Below are 20,857 nucleotides of genomic sequence, written 5' to 3'. Positions count from 1 at the left end.
GGCCACAACTGGACCTAATGGTCAGGGATCCCTTTACCTTTACCTTTATCATGTTCACACTCACAATAACCACACCTGGAAACAGACCCTTATTATACCCATTTTAGAGATGGGAGCAAAGATCTAATTACAGAGAGTTACAGCGGCCAGCTGGCCTCCACCAGAAGTCAGGCGTTTAGCACCACAGGTCCCATGACATGTGTCAGAGCTGCCTCTAGGTCCCAGGTCACAGAGGACCAACGCCAGACTGTCGTTATGTACAAAAGTCTTTATTGAGGTTTAGTTTCCATTTCAAAGCCGCAGCGCGCAGCTCTACGTCTTAAAGCCTAGACCGGCGAAGTCCCGTCTGAGTCTCCGCCCCTTCCACACCAGTTTAAGACTCTCGCCTTGCTCCACCTCTTCCTAAGTTCCTTTCTCCTCTGGGCCCTCCTGCCCACTGGGGTTTCATCCTTTCTGGACTCTTCTGACGCTGACCCCCCTGATTCTTCCCCCTCCTTCCGGCGGGCTTTAGGACCTGGTTCCCTATCCGGGCTACCTGCTGTGCCGCTCGCCTGTACATTTGAACTTGGCGCGCGCGCCCAGCCAGCAACCTTCCTCTTGACCGTTCCCTTGCTCTCCGATGGAGGCGTGGCCAACCCTGACTCATCTTCTCTCGCTGGTGGTGAATACGTTGGCCCTGATATCTGGGACTCCTCCCCCCCACTACGCTCTGGTGGGGAAGCTGATCCTGATTTCCAACTGCTGCTCTGGGAGTCCCCGCTGGCCCCTTGCTTCTGGGGTGTCCCCCTTGGGTCCCCCCTTGCCCTGGCCATAGGCGCCCCCTTCTGTGAATCTTCCGATTCGCTGAAGAGGCTCATGGAATCTCTCGGGCTGCTGTCATCTTCTCCTACGCTGCCCTCGGATTGCTCCCCCTCGCTCTCCATCTCCTCCCCTCCCTGCGCTCCCGCTGAGTCCCTGACAACATGGAACACTCTTCCATGGATCCTTACTTTTGACTTTGGGGCCTCTCTAGAAGAACTTGTTATGCTGACAAGCCTTTGCAGCTGTTTCAATTAATTAGCCAGCCACTTTAATGATGACCTGAATTGTTTTTAAGGATGCTGTATGCTTAATTGTTGTACACCACCTTGATGTTACACAATGTGGTGGTAGAGAAGTATTTCCTATAAACAAACCCAAGAACCAACATTAGAAGGTCATTGCAACCATTATACATCCATCTGATCGCTGCAGATCTGCAAGAGAGGGCCTCCTGTAGATACCATCGCAACAGGAAGTATGTGATATACAATGTAGGAAACGGGCCTTTAGCATAGTGGCTTCTATCCTTTGGAACTCCCCTCCACCCCGTTATGTATCAAACAAGCTCCCGTGATTACTTCTGCATGGATGGTTGCTATTCAGAATGGAGGTTGTATGCCTCCTCTAACACATTCTGAAAATGGCATGCAAAGCACAACCCAGTGTGTGTGTTTGCACCAATTTGCTAGCGCAAGACTTCAGCACTACTTCAGTTAGCAAGTCAGGCTACAGTCCTCATCCTATATGACAGAAGAGCTGCTTTGAAGAGGACCTGGTGTCTGATTAATTGGGAGCAGGTGCCCAGTTATATTTTCTGTTTCTGTGCTTCTATTTAAAAAAACAAACAAACACAACAACCTTCAGAGAAAAGAAAACCAATGTTTAGAAACTTACGTATTAACAAACTCTCTGTCTCACTTGGACAAACAATTTCTGAATGATGGGCGGCTGGCGATGGGAAACAAAACGTGGTCCTTTGCATACTTGTTTAATTACTGTAGTCTACACCTTTGACATTTTCTAGGAAGCCTACATAATCCTCCCCATATATTAACTTGGAGCTGGTAAGCCCTTTAATCCCCACTGACTGCACATCTGCCGTTGCCGTTGTCCAGAGGATAGGAGTAGCATTGCTGGAAAACAGTGACAGTACTGACTTTCGTCTGAAATCTTAGATTTTCACTTATTTGTTCAAAAGCAAACACCTTTGGGAAATTACATATTGATCGCCCCAGCCCACAGCATTGCTAAATATCAAAGCACAGCAAAGGAGAAGTAGTAGTTTCTTAATAAATTGATCAAAAAGGACAGAGGCGTCTTAGATTATGTTTTCTGCCAAGCAATTAGGGACACTGGAGAATGCCATTAGAAATGGAAACAGGAGTGGAAATTACAAAAATTTCTGTGTTCATCACAGATCAGGAAAGGAAATCAGATTAATATTAGTAGTAGTAGTAGTAAAGGTAAAGGGACCCCGGACTGTTAGGTCCAGTCGCGGATGACTCTGGGGTTGCGGTGCTCATCTCGCTCTATAGGCCAAGGGAGCTGGTGTTTGTCCGCAGACAGCTTCCAGGTCATGTGGCCAGCATGACTAAGCCGCTTCTGGTGAACCAGAGCAGTGCACGGAAACGCCGTTTACTTTCCCGCCAGACTGGTACCTATTTATCTACTTGCACTCTGATGTGCTTTCGAACTGCTAGGTTGGCAGGAGCAGGGACTGAGCAACGGGAGCTCACCCTGTTGCAGGGATTCAAACCGCCGACCTTCTGATCGGCAAGCCCTAGGCTCTGTGTAGTAGTAGTAGTAGTAGTAGTAGTAGTAGTAATAATAATAATAGCAGCAGTATTTGCTATTGTTGGGGGATTTTTAGTCTGTGAATAGTATGTATATAATTACATTACTTTCTTAGTGGGGATAGATGGTGGGAAAGCTCACTGCCTGTTCCATAGGGGTATCCCCTTAAGGTATATTGGGAAGTGATGCTTCCTGTCCAGCTTGGGGGCTGAAGGGCTACAGCACCCCCTGCCACTGGAGTCTGCTGGAAGTGGTTTGTTCCATGGGGGATGCCTATGGTCAACCGCAACTGTCTATCAACCAGCAGGTAGGTTGGTTGACTGTGGGATACATGTCCAGTGCCTACGCCAAACCTATTTTGTCTGTAATCCATATGGCTGTGACCCAGTGGCGTAGCGTGGGGGGTGCAGGGGGGGCCGGCCGCACCGGGCACAACATCTGGGGGTTAGGGGTAGGGGTAGGGGGCGCAAATCCAGGGTTAGGGGCGCAAATTACTTGCCTTGCCCCGGGTGCTGACAACCCACGCTACGCCACTGCTGTGACCTAATTTGAACCCAACACATCTCTCCTGGGATTCATTTGCTGCCTGTGCATCCCCCCCCCATGGGCCCACAAATGTTATACTTCACATCCCAAAGGGAGCCAGTGAAAGGGAACTGTGTTGCCACACAAGCCCCATTCACTGAAAACTGTGGGTCAAAAAATCCAGTGGGTTGAGACTTAAGAATGAATCTGATTTAATTTAGTGGGGCTTACTTCTGAGCAAACATGTAGTTTCCTTGGTGACTCTAGCACTCTTTTTAATCTAACCACAAAATTCCTCTGAGCCTCTGGCTTACGCTCAGATATTAAGAGAGGCCATTAGTTATCAGATCGGATTATGCTGTCAGCTGGCTTCCTAGTAATTAGACCTGAGGAATCATTGCATTGTGTGGTTCAGATACTTTACAAAATTATTTACATGGGGTGTCCAAGACATCGGAGATGTTATTGCTTATTATTGTCAGCATCGATATATCTTGGGAGAAGATGGAAGGGTGTGCCATTGAGGGTAAAGTCAAGCCATTGGAGAGTTACAGCATCTGCTGTAGAGACCAGTACAGGAGAGACATGTTTTATTGCAGCTGGGGGAGATGAAGGTGTCTGGTTTTGCTGGTGCAGATGCAGCAGTGAGTTTTTCCTTCTACGCTCCTTCCAGCGGTCATTTCTCTTCTGGTCACACTGGTATGCATAGCTACTAAGGAGGCATGAAAAGTGGCAATTTCCCTAACTGATGATCAGTGTTTCAACTGTAAAATCAGCGGGATATGTCATAAAATTAATTGCTGACAGATGCAAAGCAAGGTTAGTTAGGAGGAATGTTCTTAGCTAAAGAAGCCACTTCTGGGCTCAACATTATGACAAAGTTCAAAACATGCCACCTGCTTAAAGGTAAAGGGACCCCTGACCATTAGGTCCAGTCGTGACCGACTCTGGGTTGCGACGCTCATCTCACTTTATTGGCCGAGGGAGCCGGCGTACAGCTTCCAGGTCATGTGGCCAGCATGACTAAGCCACTTCTGGTGAACCAGAGCAGCGCACGGAAACACTGCTTACCTTCCCACTGGAGTGGTACCTATTTATCTACTTGCACTTTGACATGCTTTCGAACTGCTAGGTTGGCAGGAGCTGGGACTGAGCAATGGGAGCTCACCCTGTCGCGGGGATTTGAACCACCGACCTCCCAATCGGCAAGTCCCACAGCACCACCCACATCCCAGTGCCACCTGCTAGCATGGTTAAATGATGATTTCTTGGGTGATCCCCAAACCAATAGATTTCAGGTAGCAATCCTATATTCACTGACCATTGAATTCAATGGGGTTTGTGAAATGATGCTAAATGCGCCTTTGCTCTTGCAGCTTTTGTTTCATAATTGCTAATAGCAGGGGGCAAGGAGAGGAATTCTCATTCGCACCCACTCACGGAAATCTCCTCTGAGCTCCAGGAGGAAAGTGTTCATTTTGGTTGCAGCTGAGGCTGATAGCACACTGAGACTAAAAGTAGTGATGGAGGTGTGATTTTCATCAAGACCACAGCAGGGGAAGGAGGAGAGTGTTGTTGTTTTTAAAGTCCCCATGCACCATTATCCCAATTAAAGTCCCCCCACACCTCCTATGGGCATTTAAAAAGTAAAAGGCAACAGCAAACTGCATATTTAGTGTCCCTTCTAATATGGCCCACATTTAGGTAGGTTCGTCATGTCAGTCAAGAATTTAAAACAGCTGCCATGAGTCTCAGGAGTTGGCCTTTTCATAAACTCACATATACCATATTTTCTCTGGAATCATTAGATATTATTGCTATCAAGATGCACACCAAAATGGAAACTTGTCACATGACTCGCTTTGCCAACCAGACCCTTCGATGCTCAAACATGCTGTAAATAACAGGGCAGGCGGAGAGGGTTTGTCGAGTGACCAGTGTTGTCAAAACTGCCCATCACTGTGCACTGAAAGACCTTTTCCCCCCTTACTGTGTTTCCTAAGGGAAAGGGGACCGTAGATGCTTCTCTCCTCAGCTAAATAATAATAATAATAATAATAATAATAATAATAATAATAATATATTATTTATACCCCACCTACCTGGCTGAGTTTCCCCAGCCACTCTGGGCGGCTCCCAATCGAGTGTTAAAAACACATCACAGCTTCCCCAAACACAACCTGTTAACCTCTCAGCTGGCTGACAACACCTCTCCTGTCCAGGCTAGTGGGATAGGTCAGGTGTAAGTCAACAGGTGTTTCCTTGTAAACACCTGGGGAATTGTGACAGAAGATGGCTAATACCAAGCACTTAAATGGTGCCTTTTCTGAGTGTTCACTGACAGCTGCTCCTTAAGGCAGGGTGCGTTGCAGAAACGGAAAGGGGGGGTTAGAGATGGTGGTTTGCTTTACAGCAGAGGCGGGGACCTGTGAGCATCAAGGCATGGTTGGGCTCCAACTTCCATCACCCCACAAGCTAGTATGGCCAATGGTCAGGAATGATGGAGCCCAATCTCTGGAGAGTCATATGTTCTTCCATCCCTGCCTTAGAGGGCTGTCTACATAGCAGGCCTGTCACTGAAATGAAATTGGGACAGAGGATGCTGGTTGACGCATTGTCCTCTTATTCACTATGCTATCAGTTGAATGTCATTCATTTCTGAAGCTGTTTTATTAGTTCTTTTTAAAATGTGTCCTTTCTTCTATCATCTGTCTACCTATCACAATGTTGTTTGGCCTACATTTCTTCTGACAGACTGCTGTTCGTTGCCATCTTTACCCATGAGTATATTCCTCTAAATTACACACACACACACACACACACACCCTACCTTGGTGGACAGTCCCTTTCCATGCATTTCTTTTGTTTCTCACTGGGCTGTGTTTCGAGATCACAAAACAGGTTTTTCACCACACCTCTCCCTTTTCTCACACAGTGGGCCGTCTGCTGTTGGAAACCTACGAGAAAGGAAGGAGACACGTGCTGCATTCAGAGGCAATGCCTGGATTCGAAGAGAAGAGCCATCATAGAATTTTAGAGCTGGGTTTTTGCACTTCTTTGATTTCTTAAAATTTAACAATGAATGGGATAAATTTGCAAAATTTGCAAAATTTAACAATGAATGGGATAAATTTAGGATATATATGGAAATAGAGACAAGGGGAAAATTAAAATGTTGATCAGAAACACATATGTACTTATAGAAATCACAGTAGGCATGAGATAACGCTTACTACGTAAAAAGTTTTATTAAGGAATAGACACAGCAGATAGATAAACAAGATAATAATTTCCGAAATCGAGATAAAGGGAAGTCGATCAATGTCATCAAAGTTGTATGTATTTCATGTTTTGTTTGTTTGTTTTTTTTCTCTTTCTCTGTTTTTTCTTTTTCATTTTGTCTTTTGTATGTTTGTGAAATATATTTATGTCAAAATTTAATAAAAAATTTAAAAAAAAAAAAAAGAATTTTAGAGCTGGGTTGCTGGTCATCCAGTCTGGCCCCTTTGCTCACTGCGGAATCTACAATGCAGGATGCGACCACAGCATCTCCAGCAGCCTCGGGCTGTTCTCTGATCAGATCCATGACCCTCAGAAACACCAAGCAATGCCCAATTTTCAGTGTACTCATGAAGCAGGCAAGCAGCTAATTGTTTATTCATTAATTTATCTGAGAGCAGAAAACCACGACTTGTCTTAATCAGCTGTGCAACCTAACATGACATTAAGCGATTTCCTTTAGGGTAGTTAAGCAATTATCTTTACGAATTGACTAGGAAGTGAGGGTGAGTACCATGCCTAGGATCAAGCAAGATTAGTGCAGTGGTACATCAATAAAATGGAACTGAACAGCTCAGGAATTGCAGATCTGAACAATGGCTGCATCCACAGCCCAGCCCCCCGGGGAACATTTTGACAAATTTGGACATTTGCTACATAGCCTACAGAAGCCTGAAAATCTTCGGTTCAGGGTGTCATTTTTCCTTCTTCCCAAAGTCTCTTCATTTTTAACAACTATACAACAGACAAAAATTCAACAGGGGGAGCTTTCTAAAGCACCGTGTCAGGAAAAGCTGTCCTGGTAGAATTTTGTCCCATCCTGCACAGAGCCTCTGTCAATAAAAAAAGAAGATGTCAACTCTAATGCAGTGCTCACTTCTATCTGTCACAGGGGTGAGGAACTGATGGTACTCCAGATGTTGTTGGATTTCAACTACAATCAGCATGCATGAGTAATGGTCAGGGATGATGGGAACTGTAGTCCAACATCTGGAAGGGTCTTAAAAATATGGCTTTGGGTGTGAGAAAGAACTTCCTGACAGTAAGAGCTGTTCGACAGTGGAATTTGCTGCCAAGGAGTGTGGTGGAGTCTCCTTCTTTGAAGGTCTTTAAGCAGAGGCTTGACAACCATATGTCAGGAGTGCTCTGATGGTGTTTCCTGCTTGGCAGGGGGTTGGACTCGGTGACCCTTGTGGTCTCTTCCAACTCTATGATTCTATGAAATTCAAATCTGCTAATTTTGCCGACAGACATTTGGCTTGGTTTGATGAAGAGGCACATAAACAGCTTTTGGAAAACCAAATAATTTTAATTTTACCCTTTGAAAATGTTAGGCAATGCTAAATGGATGCATGGATGGATAAATACAAGTACTTGGTAATTATTTTTAATGATTTCTCTGCAATTTTATAAACATTTTACTTACCAAGACAAACTAAATTATATTAATTTAACCAAAATGCCTTTTGGATTCCCAAGTCATGTGACAGCTAGTTAGCAGCCCTCTTTTTTCTGGAATTTGAAAGTTGAAAAATTCAGCATGTCCCAGGGCACATGGCTCAAAGTAAGTGTTAATAAAACTCAGTTTGCCAGCTTCTGATTTGTTCCTTGATGAAACACGCTGTTAAGATAATTAACGCCAAAGCAGCTAGCAGAGAGAGGAGGGTGGCAGCACTAATGTTGTTACCTCTCCCACAAGTCACACTGCAACTTGTCCAGCTTCCATATCGCCAAAAATACTCTGGCTCTTCCACATCATTCTCAGAGCTCCAGCCTTTACGGACAGTATATTCATATTTCACTCCAGGGTTATTTTCCTGAAAAAGGAGCTAAGAAGAAACAACTGTCAATTTTGGTCACAAAACGGTTCCAAGCAAACAAATGGAGAAAGCAAGAAAGCTTAGGTATGTTCTAAAGCACCTTCCAGGTATTGCTAGAATGCATCTTCCATCATACCTGACTAGGGACGGAAGAAGGCATCATTTTTGGCCATGGACTGGCTGGATGCAGAGGAGTGGCGGGAGGTACCAGCCACAGAAACGCCTAGGGAAGCCTTCGGGGAAGAGGGAAGATGGCTCCAAGCCAGGGGGTTGGTGGTGGGATGACAATGAGTGGCCAGAGGGAGAATGAATAGACTGAGAGGAGGTGACAGCAGCAGGGTTTAATGAACAGGAAGAGACTGTGGCCAAGAGCAGTTCAGACTCTGACTCCAGAGGCTGAGGGGAGGGTGGCCAAGAGGCAGAGTGGAGAAGAAACCAGGCTGCTGAAGAAACCAGGGAATCTCCCCCTCCTGCTGTGACCAGCTCCCTTTCCCCCTGGTCTCCTAGAACTCATGGAGAAATGAAATGAGCAAAGTAGAGGGTGGTTGAGCACAGACACCGTCTGAGACTGCGTGGGAAAAACCCTGGAGAAGAGGAGTCCTAGCAAGAAAAGCTAATGATATTCTAGGCTGCATCAACAGAAAGAAGTCTAGTGTCCAGATCAAGGGAAGTAATAGTACCGCTGTATTCTGCCTTGATCAGACCACACCTGGAGTACTGTGTCCAATTCTGGGCACCACAATTTAAGAAGGGTGTTGGCAAGCTGGAGTGTGTGCAGAGGAGGGCAAGATGATCAAGGGTCTGGAAATCAAGCCTTAGAATTTCTCCTCCCTCCCTGACTCCTGCTGGCTGGGGCTGATGAGGACAGGGGTCCAATAACGTTTAGAGGGTACAGATTTGTAAAAGCTGCCCAGTCCAAACCTCCCAGCAATTTCCCAAAGCCACTTGCACATATGACACGTTCCCCTACCTGTAGCCACAACGATTCATTTGTGGGTCCAGCAGCAGTGAGGTTTTCCAGGTCGCCCTTTCTTCCATATTGAAATATCGTTCCTGCCACTTTGTAGTCTCCATTCCATTGGATAATAAACCCTCCATTTAGGTAATACTTTCCTGGGTCCTCACTCCGTAGCGCAAGGAAATTCCCAGCTTCTGCCACTTCCAGCACCTTGATGTTCCTTGCGCCTTTTGGAATTAGGCCAATATCAACATACCCTATGGGGGAAGAAGCAACATTCACCAGTTTTAACAATAGAATATTAATGCACTGTGCCTAGGTCACATCTAAGGCATACAGCTAGAGCACATTTAACACACACTGCAAGTTTTCACCCCAAACCCTGGGAACTATTGTTTATCCCTCACAGAGCCACAATTAGCAGCACACTAACTAAACTACAGTTTAATTCCAAATTACTGCTCTTGGACAAATCTGATGTGAACATTCCATAACAGCACATTAATCACATGTGTTCTATTGAGTTTGGTAGGTCTGATTTCCAGGTACGCAGCTAGAGGTTTGCAGCATAATTGGGTACTTCTTATCTTGCCTAGTCAGGTTTAATATTTTGAACAAATTATCACTGAAAAGGCCTCCGAAACAACTGAGTCTAATTTTCCCGCTATCACTTGATTTTTTTAAAAAAGTCTTAGTTGTTTAATTGCATGAATATCCATTAATTACTTCATTAAAGCAGCATAAATTTAATCCCACCCACTTTCATTTCCTCCCCCCTCCCCTCCAAGTGCCCCCCCCGCCCCCGGCAACCTCTTGCTTGAGGTGATGAGTTTCTGGGTATCGACCAGCTCATTTTCGTTTCTGCAAAGCAATGCACTTTTCAGGTGGTTTTTATAAATAATGCATGAGTATGAAATCTGCATATGAATGAAGAAAATAGTTCTGAAGGAAAAGACACTCTGCGGTGTGTGTGTGTGTGTGTGTGTGTGTGTGTTGGAGGTCTAGAAATGCAACCATGTTGCATTGGGCCCCCATCCTGAAAGTGGAATTCCTGTGTGAATTCCCCTTCCTCCCAACTCCTTCCTCTGCGTGGCCCCGGGCACTGGCAACCCATGCTACACCACTGATGACCACTACTTACCCAGCTACAGCTGCTACCCCAGAACATTGTGGGAAATGGCCTCCTCAACCAGACCCACTTCACTGCCTCCGCAAGCTGGCTCCTGTCTGTGTCTCACTCCCCATGCCAGCCTAGTGTTGAAGTGAGAATCAGTTGCCATTCCTGTACACGAAAGGGCAAGGGCATCTTGTCCTTTGCCTGAGATGGCAAAATGTCTTGGCTCAGCACTGTTAATCATGGGCTGTACCAGAGGGATTAACTAGGCACAGCTTTTTTCAAACGTTTCTCAATTCCTTCATCCAAGTTATTTATAAAGACGTTGAACAACAACGGACCCAGAACAGAACTCTGCGGCACCCAACTTGTCCAGGATGATGAGGAACCATTAAGTGAGCACTCGTTGGGTTGGGTCAGTCAACCAGCTATTATTTGCCCAGCCTACATTTTACTAGCATCACCGCAAGAATATCATGGTGCACTTTGTCGAAAGCCTTAGTGAAATCAAGATACACTGTGTCCTCAGCAGAAAACCTTTGCTGCAGGATTCAGCTGATTAGAAAATAGAGAAGAAGGTGCTCCTCCAGCAGTTTTTTTAAATGAAAGGATTATCAAAGAGCAGCAGATGTACTAAATTTTGCAGGCAGCTTTAGATCAATGATTTATCTCCGTTATTACCTTATTATGACATTCCGACAGAATAGCCTTTCAGACCTACATTTGCAATGGGTGGGAGCCTGCACACATACTTTTGGCTCAGAGGTTTGTCTTCAATATGGCCAAGGTCTTTAAAGCCTAAGTACAGCCTCTGACTGTGATCGCAACATGGATTCACACAGCAAGGCTGGATCTGCAGAACTTTAAAGCTGCCGGAAACTCACAGATAAAACAAGGTGTCCAGCATGATAAAATTGAAATCATTAACATTCGGCTCTCCTTTCCATGTAACCACAGGCAAGAATAAAAGTCTAACATAATCTGAGAAAATTAAACAAAAGATAGAGATATGCTTCTGGTTTGATGAAAAGTTTTTCCCTATAGCGCCACTTCTCAAATGTTTCTGTTCACTCTCCCTCTCTTCCCCAGCTCCAAGGTCTTGAAAGGAAAAAAAACCCCTGAAAGTTCTTGTAAAGATACAAAAGAAACTTTTCACAAGGTAAAAAAATTAATAAAACGTGATATTGTAGAGATGAAGAGATTTATCGTGGCGTTAGCTTTTGCGGACTAGCGTCTACTTCTCAGAATAGTTCGCCAATGCTTATGCCACAATAAATCCGCTTGCAACACAGTCCAAGGAACACAGGAAGAGGCTTTAATACTAAGTCACAGACTGCTGAGAATTAAGGCACAAGGGGGTGAATTCTCAGGTGCCAAAGGCTGCAATTTTCCCTGTAATAGATTGTCATGGCTACCCCTCTGGAAATTGTACCTATGTACTCAAAGAGGCTGAGTCATGCAGTCCAGTCCTTTGCAACCTAGCAATCATATTTATCGCCCTATTGATCCAAGTGGATTCAATACACCCTCCTTAATAAAGGAGATATTGCATTCAGTATTGCTTCACATCCCCCAATTAATTCTACAGGTTCGTTTTCTCTCCTTTGGTGACAGAGTGTTAGTGTCTCAGAGTATGTTTTGTCAGCAAGCATCATTGCTCATTGAAATTGCTGCAGAAAAACACTGCGGGGGGAAAGGCATTATTCACCTGCTCCTTCACTTTGGTTGAAGGCTATCTTCACAGTCTGACAAGAGGATCCATCTCCCAGGCAAACTCCACATTGATCTTCCGTGGCATTGGAATCCATCTCATAATCACAACCGATGGTCTGAAGGAAGACATGGTTGTTTTTTTTCCAGAATATAGGTTGCATGCATTATGGGATCAACACTAACCAATCAGCAAATGCCTGCCAGAGACTATTTTGCTATTTGCATCATTCTGCAGCTCCCATGTCTTAAGGTGTGTCCATGTGACGGGTATTTTCTGCAGGTCAAAGCCAATTTGAAGCATCTTTAGAGTCCAGCTGACCTTTCCAGGCTGCAGAGCAACAAGGCTTCAGTTACAAAGGAAGAAGCCCATTAGTCTAACCTTGACTCCCTCCAGTTTTACTCAAAACATGGCTTCACCTGTAGCCATCTAAAGACAGTAACTCAGGAAGAAATTACACATTATCATGGTCATCTGATTTGCATTTCAGTGCAATATTTTTCTTCCGCATATAGCTGACATGCAGTGGGTGCTGCTGCTCTGGATTGGGACCTTAGCCAGGTATTGTGGATTGGGAAAAGATTCAGGAGGTAAAGGTAAAGGGACCCCTGACCATTAGGTCCAGTCGTGACCGACTCTGGGGTTGGGGCACTCATCTCGCTTTACTGGCCAAGGGAGCCGGCGTACAGCTTCCGGGTCATGTGGCCAGCATGACTAAGCCGCTTCTGGCAAACTAAAGCAGTGCACGGAAATGCCGTTTACCTTCCCACCAGAGTGGTACCTATTTATCTACTTGCACTTTGATGTGCTTTCGAACTGCTAGGTTGGCAGGAGCAGGGACCGAGCAACAGAAGCTCACCCCATCGAGGGAATTTGAACCGCTGACCTTCTGATCGGCAAGCCCTAGGCTCTGTGGTTTAACCCACAGCACCACCTGCGTCCCAAAGGATTTAGCAGAGGGTAACCCAAATGATCAAGATCCTGGAGCAACACCTCTAAAAGGATGGGTTGCAGCATTTGGGGCTTTTAAGTCCTTCACACAGCAGATAGTTAAACTAAGGAACTTGCTCCTACAGGGGACAGTGGTGGCTTTAAAAGAAGATTAGACCATGGAATATAGGGGTATCCGTGGCTGCTAACCATGATGGCCAGTGCTTTTTTTCTGGGGGGACGCAGTATTGATATTTTCACCCCTCCCATTGCAAGAATCTCCTGATCTGATGTTTTGAGAAAGGAGGGGGCGGAAACTGCTCTTCTACTGTTCCGCTCCCGACTGACTGCCTGACTCTGTGTGTGGAGAGAGTGTTATCTATGTAGTGACTAGATGGCTGAGTGGGAGCTGTAACACTCAGGCAAGCCACTAGTTCTTTAGTTTGTAGTAGCTATTAGAAATAAAAGGAGTTATGCTTCACAGCTAGCTTCCGCGTTATTTATACTCTGCTGAGTCTGGTGCTCACAATGCACAGTTGTGGGTCCAGTGCACTGGAACCTGTTTTCCAAGACTGGAAGGTCTCTGAAAGTGCTCCAGTCGCCTAGCCCAGTCGGGGCAGAACCAGTTGTTGAGCCCAGTCGCTGCACATCGGTTGAAAGGTGTACTGACACATAGGGGTACGCATACCCCTAAACAATTTGCGAATCTAAGTTTGGCCTCATTGAGGGGCAGTATTTCTATATGAGTAGGAAACTGAGAGTACCCCTAAACATTTTTTTTAGAAAAAAAGCACTGATGATGACTATGTTCTCCCTCCACTGTTGGAGGCAGTAAGCTTCTGGATATTATACATATGCCCATACGGTTTTGATAATTTGCTTCTAAATACCAGTGGCTTGAGGCTTCAGAGGGAGAGAGTGCTCTGGCACTCAGACCTTGATTGCAAGTTTCCTGCAGTCCACTGGTTGGTCACTGGGAAAACTAGATAGGCCACTGGCCTGATTCATCAGGGGGATTCTGATGTCATTTCCCCTCATTAGAATGGAACTCCCTAAGGCTGCTTTCCCATCTCACCACCAGGGTCCAGATATGGACCCCCCCAACCCCTGTGAAAGAAAAATATTGCATTCAGGAGCGAAACATGTGACAAACACATGACATCTAGTTTGGCCCTGAAGCAGCCTTCACAAAAGGTAAAGAGGATTTCCTCCCTTCTCAACTGTAACTTATAACAACTGCATTTTTCTGCCCCAGCTACCTGGATAATGTGAGGGGATGCAAAAAGAGCCATAAATAGAAGAAAAGAAAAAGGATGGTAAACTACTGCTCTATGCTATCTCTCCGTATCTCCACCTGTATTCTGAATGCGTTTTCATTTCCAGCTGTAACATTTCCATATCTGTACATCTTGATGCTATCAAACTGCATTTGTGGCAGGTTGAATGACTATCAGTAGGGAACATGTTTATCATTCCTTTTGACACTTGACAAAACGTCCTTTTGTTCCCTGGAGCTCAGCAACTGGCCCTGCCCATTAAAACGCTGATACTTCTTAATCACCAGTTCTGCAGCAGACACCAAAGGGCAATTTTTATGGACCTCAAAGACACTTGTATAACTACTTGCAACTTCTTAATCAGCTGGCATTGTGTGAGGCAGCCGACAGACGCCATCTTGGAAGACCCTTAAATATATGTGAAAATTAAGAACCACCCTGTGGAACTATAAAAAGGTAAAAGTAAAGGGATCCCTGACCATTAGGTCCAGTCATGACCGACTTTGGGGTTGCAGTGCTCATCTCACTTTATTGGCCGAGGGAGCCAGCATACAGCTTCCGGGTCATGTGGCCAGCATGACTAAGCCACTTCTGGCGAACCAGAGCAGCGCACGGAAACACCGTTTACCTTCCTGCCAGACTGGTACCTATTTATCTACTTGCACTTTGACGTGCTTTTGAACTGCTAGGTTGGCAGGAGCAGGGACTGAGCAATGGAAGCTCACCCCATCACGGGGATTCGAACCACCAACCTTCTGATCGGCAAGTCCTAGGCTCTGTGGTTAACCCACAGCGCCACCCGCGTCCCTGTGGAACTATAAATATGGCCAAATTCATGCACACATACTCACAAATCCTTGTTATGGGATTGTGTGTCCCAAGTGTTTCCATGTGCTTAACAATGCCCCTGATACTGTTGGCTGGCAAACGCAAGTGGTTCGTATTTATTGACTCGCCCACTGAATTGCTCAAACTGGATCTAAATGTGGCAAAAAGGTGTATAAATCAAAGGCTGGATGATGCGGAGCTATACCAAAATTTCGTAGCTGGTGGTGGAGCCTGCTCGCCGTTAAATTTCGGTATAACCCCTATCTACCGCACTCCGTCCTACTTAACATCGCTTATGGCCGCGTCTCACCGATATGCCTTCATTAGAGCTAGGTTTAATGTCTTTCCAACAAACGTGCTGAGACATAGATTCACTAAGGGCCAAGTCCCTTCAATGTGTGCTTGTGAAATGAAAACATCTGAATCTCTACATCATGTTATATTTATCTGCCCTTTGTACAGTTCAGTCCGTGCTAGTATACTAAACTCCATAATCCAGCCTATGGCTGACAAACCAGTAGACCTACAGCTTGCCTGGGTTCTTCAAGATGTGGATCCTTATATTACCCTACAGGTTGCTAAATTCCTAACAGCCGTCCTCTCGTACAAGAGACGGAATGGAATGTTAGCTGATTATTGATAGTTATAAGAATTTTCTATAACGACATCAGATATTGATTTTAGTGTAGGGCAAAACTTTTTTAATTTTAATCTTAATCTTAAACTTTTCTTATGAATGGCTAATATTTGTCCTTGTGAGTTGTGAACTGTGTTATACTACTTGTGGCTTGTACGAGTCCGCTGTTTTATTTGATTTGTTTTGTTGTGTTGTGTTGTGTTTCATGATGGGCGTAAAGCCGAATAAACATTCCGGTTTGGGCATTTTGGTTTGACTAACCGGTTCTTGTAAGAACATAGAACGAGCCTGTTGGATCAGGCCTCTGGTGTAGTATTCTGTTCTCACAGTGGGCAGCCAGATATGTGTGGGAAACCAGGACCAGAGCACAAGAGCATTCTAACTTCCTATGGCTTCCAGCGACTGTTATTCAGAAGCATGACTTTCTCTGACCGTGGAGGCAGAGCGTAGATATCATGTCTAGCAGCCAATGTTAGTGTTATCCTCCATTAATTTGCCTGACCCTCTTTTAAAGCCATCCAGTTTAACTTGGATTAATAGTTTATGTGGCTTATTGACTCACCCAAATATCAAATTCATTTATTTCAAGGGATCTTGAGCAAGCTGCTATTGAAATTCTATTAGAACAAAAACGCTTTTGGCTTCTTGAACATTTTCCAGAGCACAACGCCCCAGAACGGTGCCAAACAGAACAAAATTAGTGTTGCCCTATGAAGAGCCTTCCAAAGAGATGTGTCAGGGCATCTTCACTGGGGGGAAAAACAGATTGGAACCTTTTCTTCTTGTAACTTGGAGCAGTCATCATCTGTAGCGATGAGTGAATCTTCAAAGGTCATAGTGGCTCAGCAGTGACAATTGATAAAAAGACTTGCTTAGCTGGGCCATTATCAAAGCTGTTGCCTGGGATCATATGAGAATAGCTCTTTTCATGCCCAGCCTAGGAATATTTTGTAACTACCATTGCTGAAGGCCAATTTCCACCAAATCTAGCCCCTGATGGATTTCCGGGATAAGGAAAAGCGGACTGACCATGCGGTGCTGTTACTGCTCAAGGCAGTTTACACTGAAAACTTGCAAACAGACCCAACTGTTTATTACAGTAGTGGTTATTTCTCAAATTCCTGACTAACAGGAAACACATCAATATCATGTTCTCTCGACTTAGCCTTTTGGCTGAGTGGATATTTGTCCTCCTGTTGTGTTGCTGTGCACTGCTGTTTTGTGGTGCCATTTTGTTATGTTGTTATTGGTTGCTTTGTGGTGTTATTCTATTATTTTAATACAAAATTGTACTTGCTTTAATTGTGGCATCTTTGTAACCCATTCTGGGAACATTTGGGGAAGGGCTGGCTATAAGTACAAATAGTAAACAAACAAGTAATCTGGGATACGCAGGGTAAACTAATGTAATGATGCCTTTGTAGATTATTTGGAAACCCCAGTTAATTCAGAATGCAGCCCCAATATCAACCCCGTATCCATGAGCCCCCAACCCCTTCCCCATTCTAACCAGCCCCCAACTCTTAGGCCTCACCAATCTTCTTGCCAACCCTCAAAACATGGAATATGAGTTTTGAGGATATATCTTGTTAAAATGATCCCAAACGTAAAGAACAGCACAGGGATTTAAGACTATGACTCTGATGGCCCTTTGAGGCCTGGAAATCTGTAGTCCCATGAAGTGTTCAAAGAAGGAAACATACCCAATACCTTACACATGCCATTAACACAGACGTCTCTGCTGTTGTTTCCTTCAAAGCAAGGCGTACCGTCAATGACAGCGTCAAGCATTTTCTCTGAAAAGTGGTTGTTCGTAGGACGGCATTGTAGCTCACAAGGATTAGCTGAAGGGAAACCCCCAAAGTTATATCAGTTACTATAGACACACACGACTGCAAGGTTGTGGTGCAGGTATAAAATGAAAAGTAAAAAGTAAGTAGCTTGGCAACAGGTGACAGTAAGACACTGCCTCCCATTAAGAGACACTTGCGGCAGAAATCTGAGAGCAGCACATTCTAGAGGGATCATTGCTACAATCATCCTGCATGGGCCAGAGCTCAGGGGCAGAACACTTGGTTTGCATGCAGAAGGTCGCAAGTTCAATCCCAGGCACATCAAGTGTCATGGACTGGCTTGATGCAGAGGAGTGGTGGAGGCACCAGTGGGGAATCCCCAGGGCGAAAATGCTCAGAGCCTGGGGGTTGGTGGTAAGATGATGTCAAGTACAGGAATTCCCCTCTCCCTCCTGGTAGCTCACTGATAAGAATGAACAAGTATCTGGTTGATTTTGTTAGCAGCGTCCTACTCTTGTGTATGACTTTGGTAGAGACACATGCCTGACTGGCATGCTCTCTCCCTCCTGGTCGATCGTTCGGGAGCTTCAAAAGCTTTCTCCAACCCAAACATCACAGCGACTGATGCCTTGGAGACATCAGCACACTTAGGGATCCACAGAGTATTTGCAGTTTGCATAACAGAACTCAGTAGCTCAGCATTTTGGCTAATCTACATTTATTTACATATAATACACTTGGAGCATTCTGCTTTAGCTCCTTCATCTTTCTCAGCAGACAGCAAAGAGAGAAAGAACAAAGGACAATAATCCCACTTCACGGAACATAGTAATACCAAAACATCCTGTCTCTGTCACTTTCCACACTGTGGAATGAAAACATACCCCGTCATGTGATAGACAACAATCCCATGACTGCAGACACGGGGAATGAATCTCCAACAGATTTATAGTCTTTTTATTACAGTATCATGTTGCGAATACAGATCGGCATCTCTCTGCAAGGATTGGAGTGGCTCACTCTGATTCCTCCTCCCCCCCCCCACTTCTGCAGCAAGAAGCACGCCGATGGGAAGTCCCTCCCCTCTTGCTTCTCCTTTGTTCTCTGACACACTCATACTGTTAGAATTCCTGCTCCATGATTGCAGTCATGGGATTGTTGTCTTTCACATGATGGTGTATGTTTTGATTCCACAGAGTGGGAAGTGACGGAGACAGGGTGTTTGTTTTACTGTGTGCCGTGAAGTGGGACTATTGTCCTTTGTTCTTTTTCTTTGCTGTCTGATGCTAGAGAGAGAGGGAGCCATGTTGCAGTGCTCCGTGTGTGTTTATATGTAAATAAAGTAGATTAGCCAAAATGCTGAGTTGCTGAGTTCTGTTACGCAAACTATAAACACTCTGTGGATCCCTAAGTGTGCCGATGCCTGTTGGCATCGGGTGCTGTGATGTTTGGGCTGAAGAAAGCTTTTGAAGCTCCTGAACAAACGACCAGAAGGGAAAGAACATGCCAGTCAGGCATTTGTCTCTACCAGGGTCCTACTCGAGTGTAGGACGAGCTCCTGACACATACTTCCTAGTTTGGGGGAAGGAGGGAGCCCCCTCCCCTATTCTCGATTGATGTATCGCCTGGCTGCCTCCCTCCCTCCTGTTGCTTAGCTACTATCTCAAAGCTGGACAGTTCCTGTCTCAATTGTACAATCTCGGAATCTGCCTGTCTCTCTGCTGCGTGGGACTCTGAAAATGGGGGGGGGGTATTCCCCCTCCTCTTCTGTTAGAAGCTGATCTTCCTGCCATTGCATACCCCCATCTTCTGATTCAGACCAGCCCCTGACAGATTACAATGTGTGGTCAGATGGAGAAGAGGGAGGAGGAGGTGTCAGAAGTAGAAGAAGTGACAAGGCTTAGTGAGCAGGAAGAGGATGTGTCGGAGGGCAGTCCAGACTCAGAGGGAGGTCAGGAGGCAGGGTGGAGGCTGGCTGCTGAAGAATCCAGGGACCCTCCCCCTCCTGCTGCAACCAGCTCCCCTCTCCACTGGTCTCCCAGAACATACAGAGGTATGAAGAAGGCGCAGCAAAGAGAAACAAGACGATGGAGCCTTAGTCTGCTGGGGAAGGAACGGGGGAAGGAGCCTTAGAGAGAGGTGGGAAGTGGCAACTGCCTCATTGGGGCAAGACCTACTGGGAAGGGTTGCCATGTTCACTAAGCTCGCACTGTCTTAGTTTCTTTGAATAAAGAATTAACTTCACTGACACTAGTTGTTTTTTTTTAATGGCTGATCTATTCCTGACTTGGGCTACTGCCTTTGGGGTAGGGCTGGGAGAGAACCCTGCCTCTGGAGAGTCACTGCCAGGGCTCACCCATGCTTACCTTTGCTCCACATTTCTCGGAACAGATCTGAGCTTTCCAGGTCTCTGTGTGAGTGCTTTTCTTTTTGCCCTGGCACTTTCCCTGAGAAAACCTGCTCTTTACTGCTGAATCGGAGCAAATGGCAACCCACAGAAAACCTGAATTGCTGTTTGTTTTGATTCGGTGTCGAAGAGCAGGTTTTCCTGGGGAAAGCAGTGGGGCAAAAGAGAAAAGAGAAGAGAAGAAAGTGCTCGGATACATAAAGAAATTGTGGATAGGTAAAGTGCAGACCTGTGTGGGGCAAAAGGTAAGTTTGGATGAGCCCCGTGCCAGCCACTTTAGATAAAGAAGGCATTGTGCCAGCTCCCAAAATGGCCATAAGAGCTTGCCATATTTACAGATTTCTGTAAACGCCTTCAGAAACGATCTCCTCCTGTTCATTCCCAGCAGTGTACTTATTAAATGAAAATGTGTGGCATTTACAATGCGTATGAGGTTTATTTTTGCGGCAATCAAACATAGAAAAGAAAGTGGTGGGAGGACAATTACTGACGGGAGCAGACTAAACAATTTAAAAACTGCTGCCTGTTTTCCCCGCTTTGAAGAGCAGCGGTGGAAATCACTGAAGAGAGCAGGAAACAAACTGGACTTTTTTGTGTCAACGGGCTGGGCGTGTTTTAGATCAGCCTCAACACTAGTCAATAGACAATTATATGGATTTGGCATGCTGGTATTATGCCCTTGCTTCCTACAGGAATTGCAGAGAAGGTTACCTGGTACTCCAGGCTTTGACTGGGCTTAGCTTTAATTGTCATGATAATTATCTTTAATTGTCATGATAATTATCTTTAATCATCATGATAATTAGCTTTAATTATCATTCTTTAAACATTGCACATATTTGAATGAATCAACACCTGCAAATGCGCAATGCTTCAACATTCCTCCTGTGAAAGTAGCAAACTTTCAGCTACAAGAACTTCCTCCAAAAAATACTTTTTCCCTCAGTTTCCCCGCAAGGCATTAAATATTTATTTTTTTTAAG

At 45.2% G+C, this 20,857-nt stretch overlaps 1 protein-coding gene across 1 annotated transcript in view; it reads right to left on the bottom strand.

The window, feature by feature from the left end:
- ADAMTS12 (ADAM metallopeptidase with thrombospondin type 1 motif 12) overlaps window positions 1-20,857 on the bottom strand; it is a 122,969-nt gene that overhangs the window by 13,984 nt on the left and 88,128 nt on the right. The window contains exons 13-17 of the mRNA XM_079994679.1: window positions 17,385-17,518; window positions 12,000-12,120; window positions 9,190-9,434; window positions 8,087-8,228; window positions 5,951-6,077 (exon numbers count right to left, since the gene is read on the bottom strand). Coding sequence (XP_079850805.1) covers window positions 5,951-6,077; window positions 8,087-8,228; window positions 9,190-9,434; window positions 12,000-12,120; window positions 17,385-17,518 — 769 coding nt within the window. The remainder of the gene's footprint in view (window positions 1-5,950; window positions 6,078-8,086; window positions 8,229-9,189; window positions 9,435-11,999; window positions 12,121-17,384; window positions 17,519-20,857) is intronic.

Source organism: Podarcis cretensis (assembly GCF_951804945.1).
Source record: "Podarcis cretensis genome assembly, chromosome: 11".
NCBI lineage: Eukaryota > Metazoa > Chordata > Lepidosauria > Squamata > Lacertidae > Podarcis > Podarcis cretensis.
This window is presented reverse-complemented; position numbering and strand designations above follow the sequence as displayed.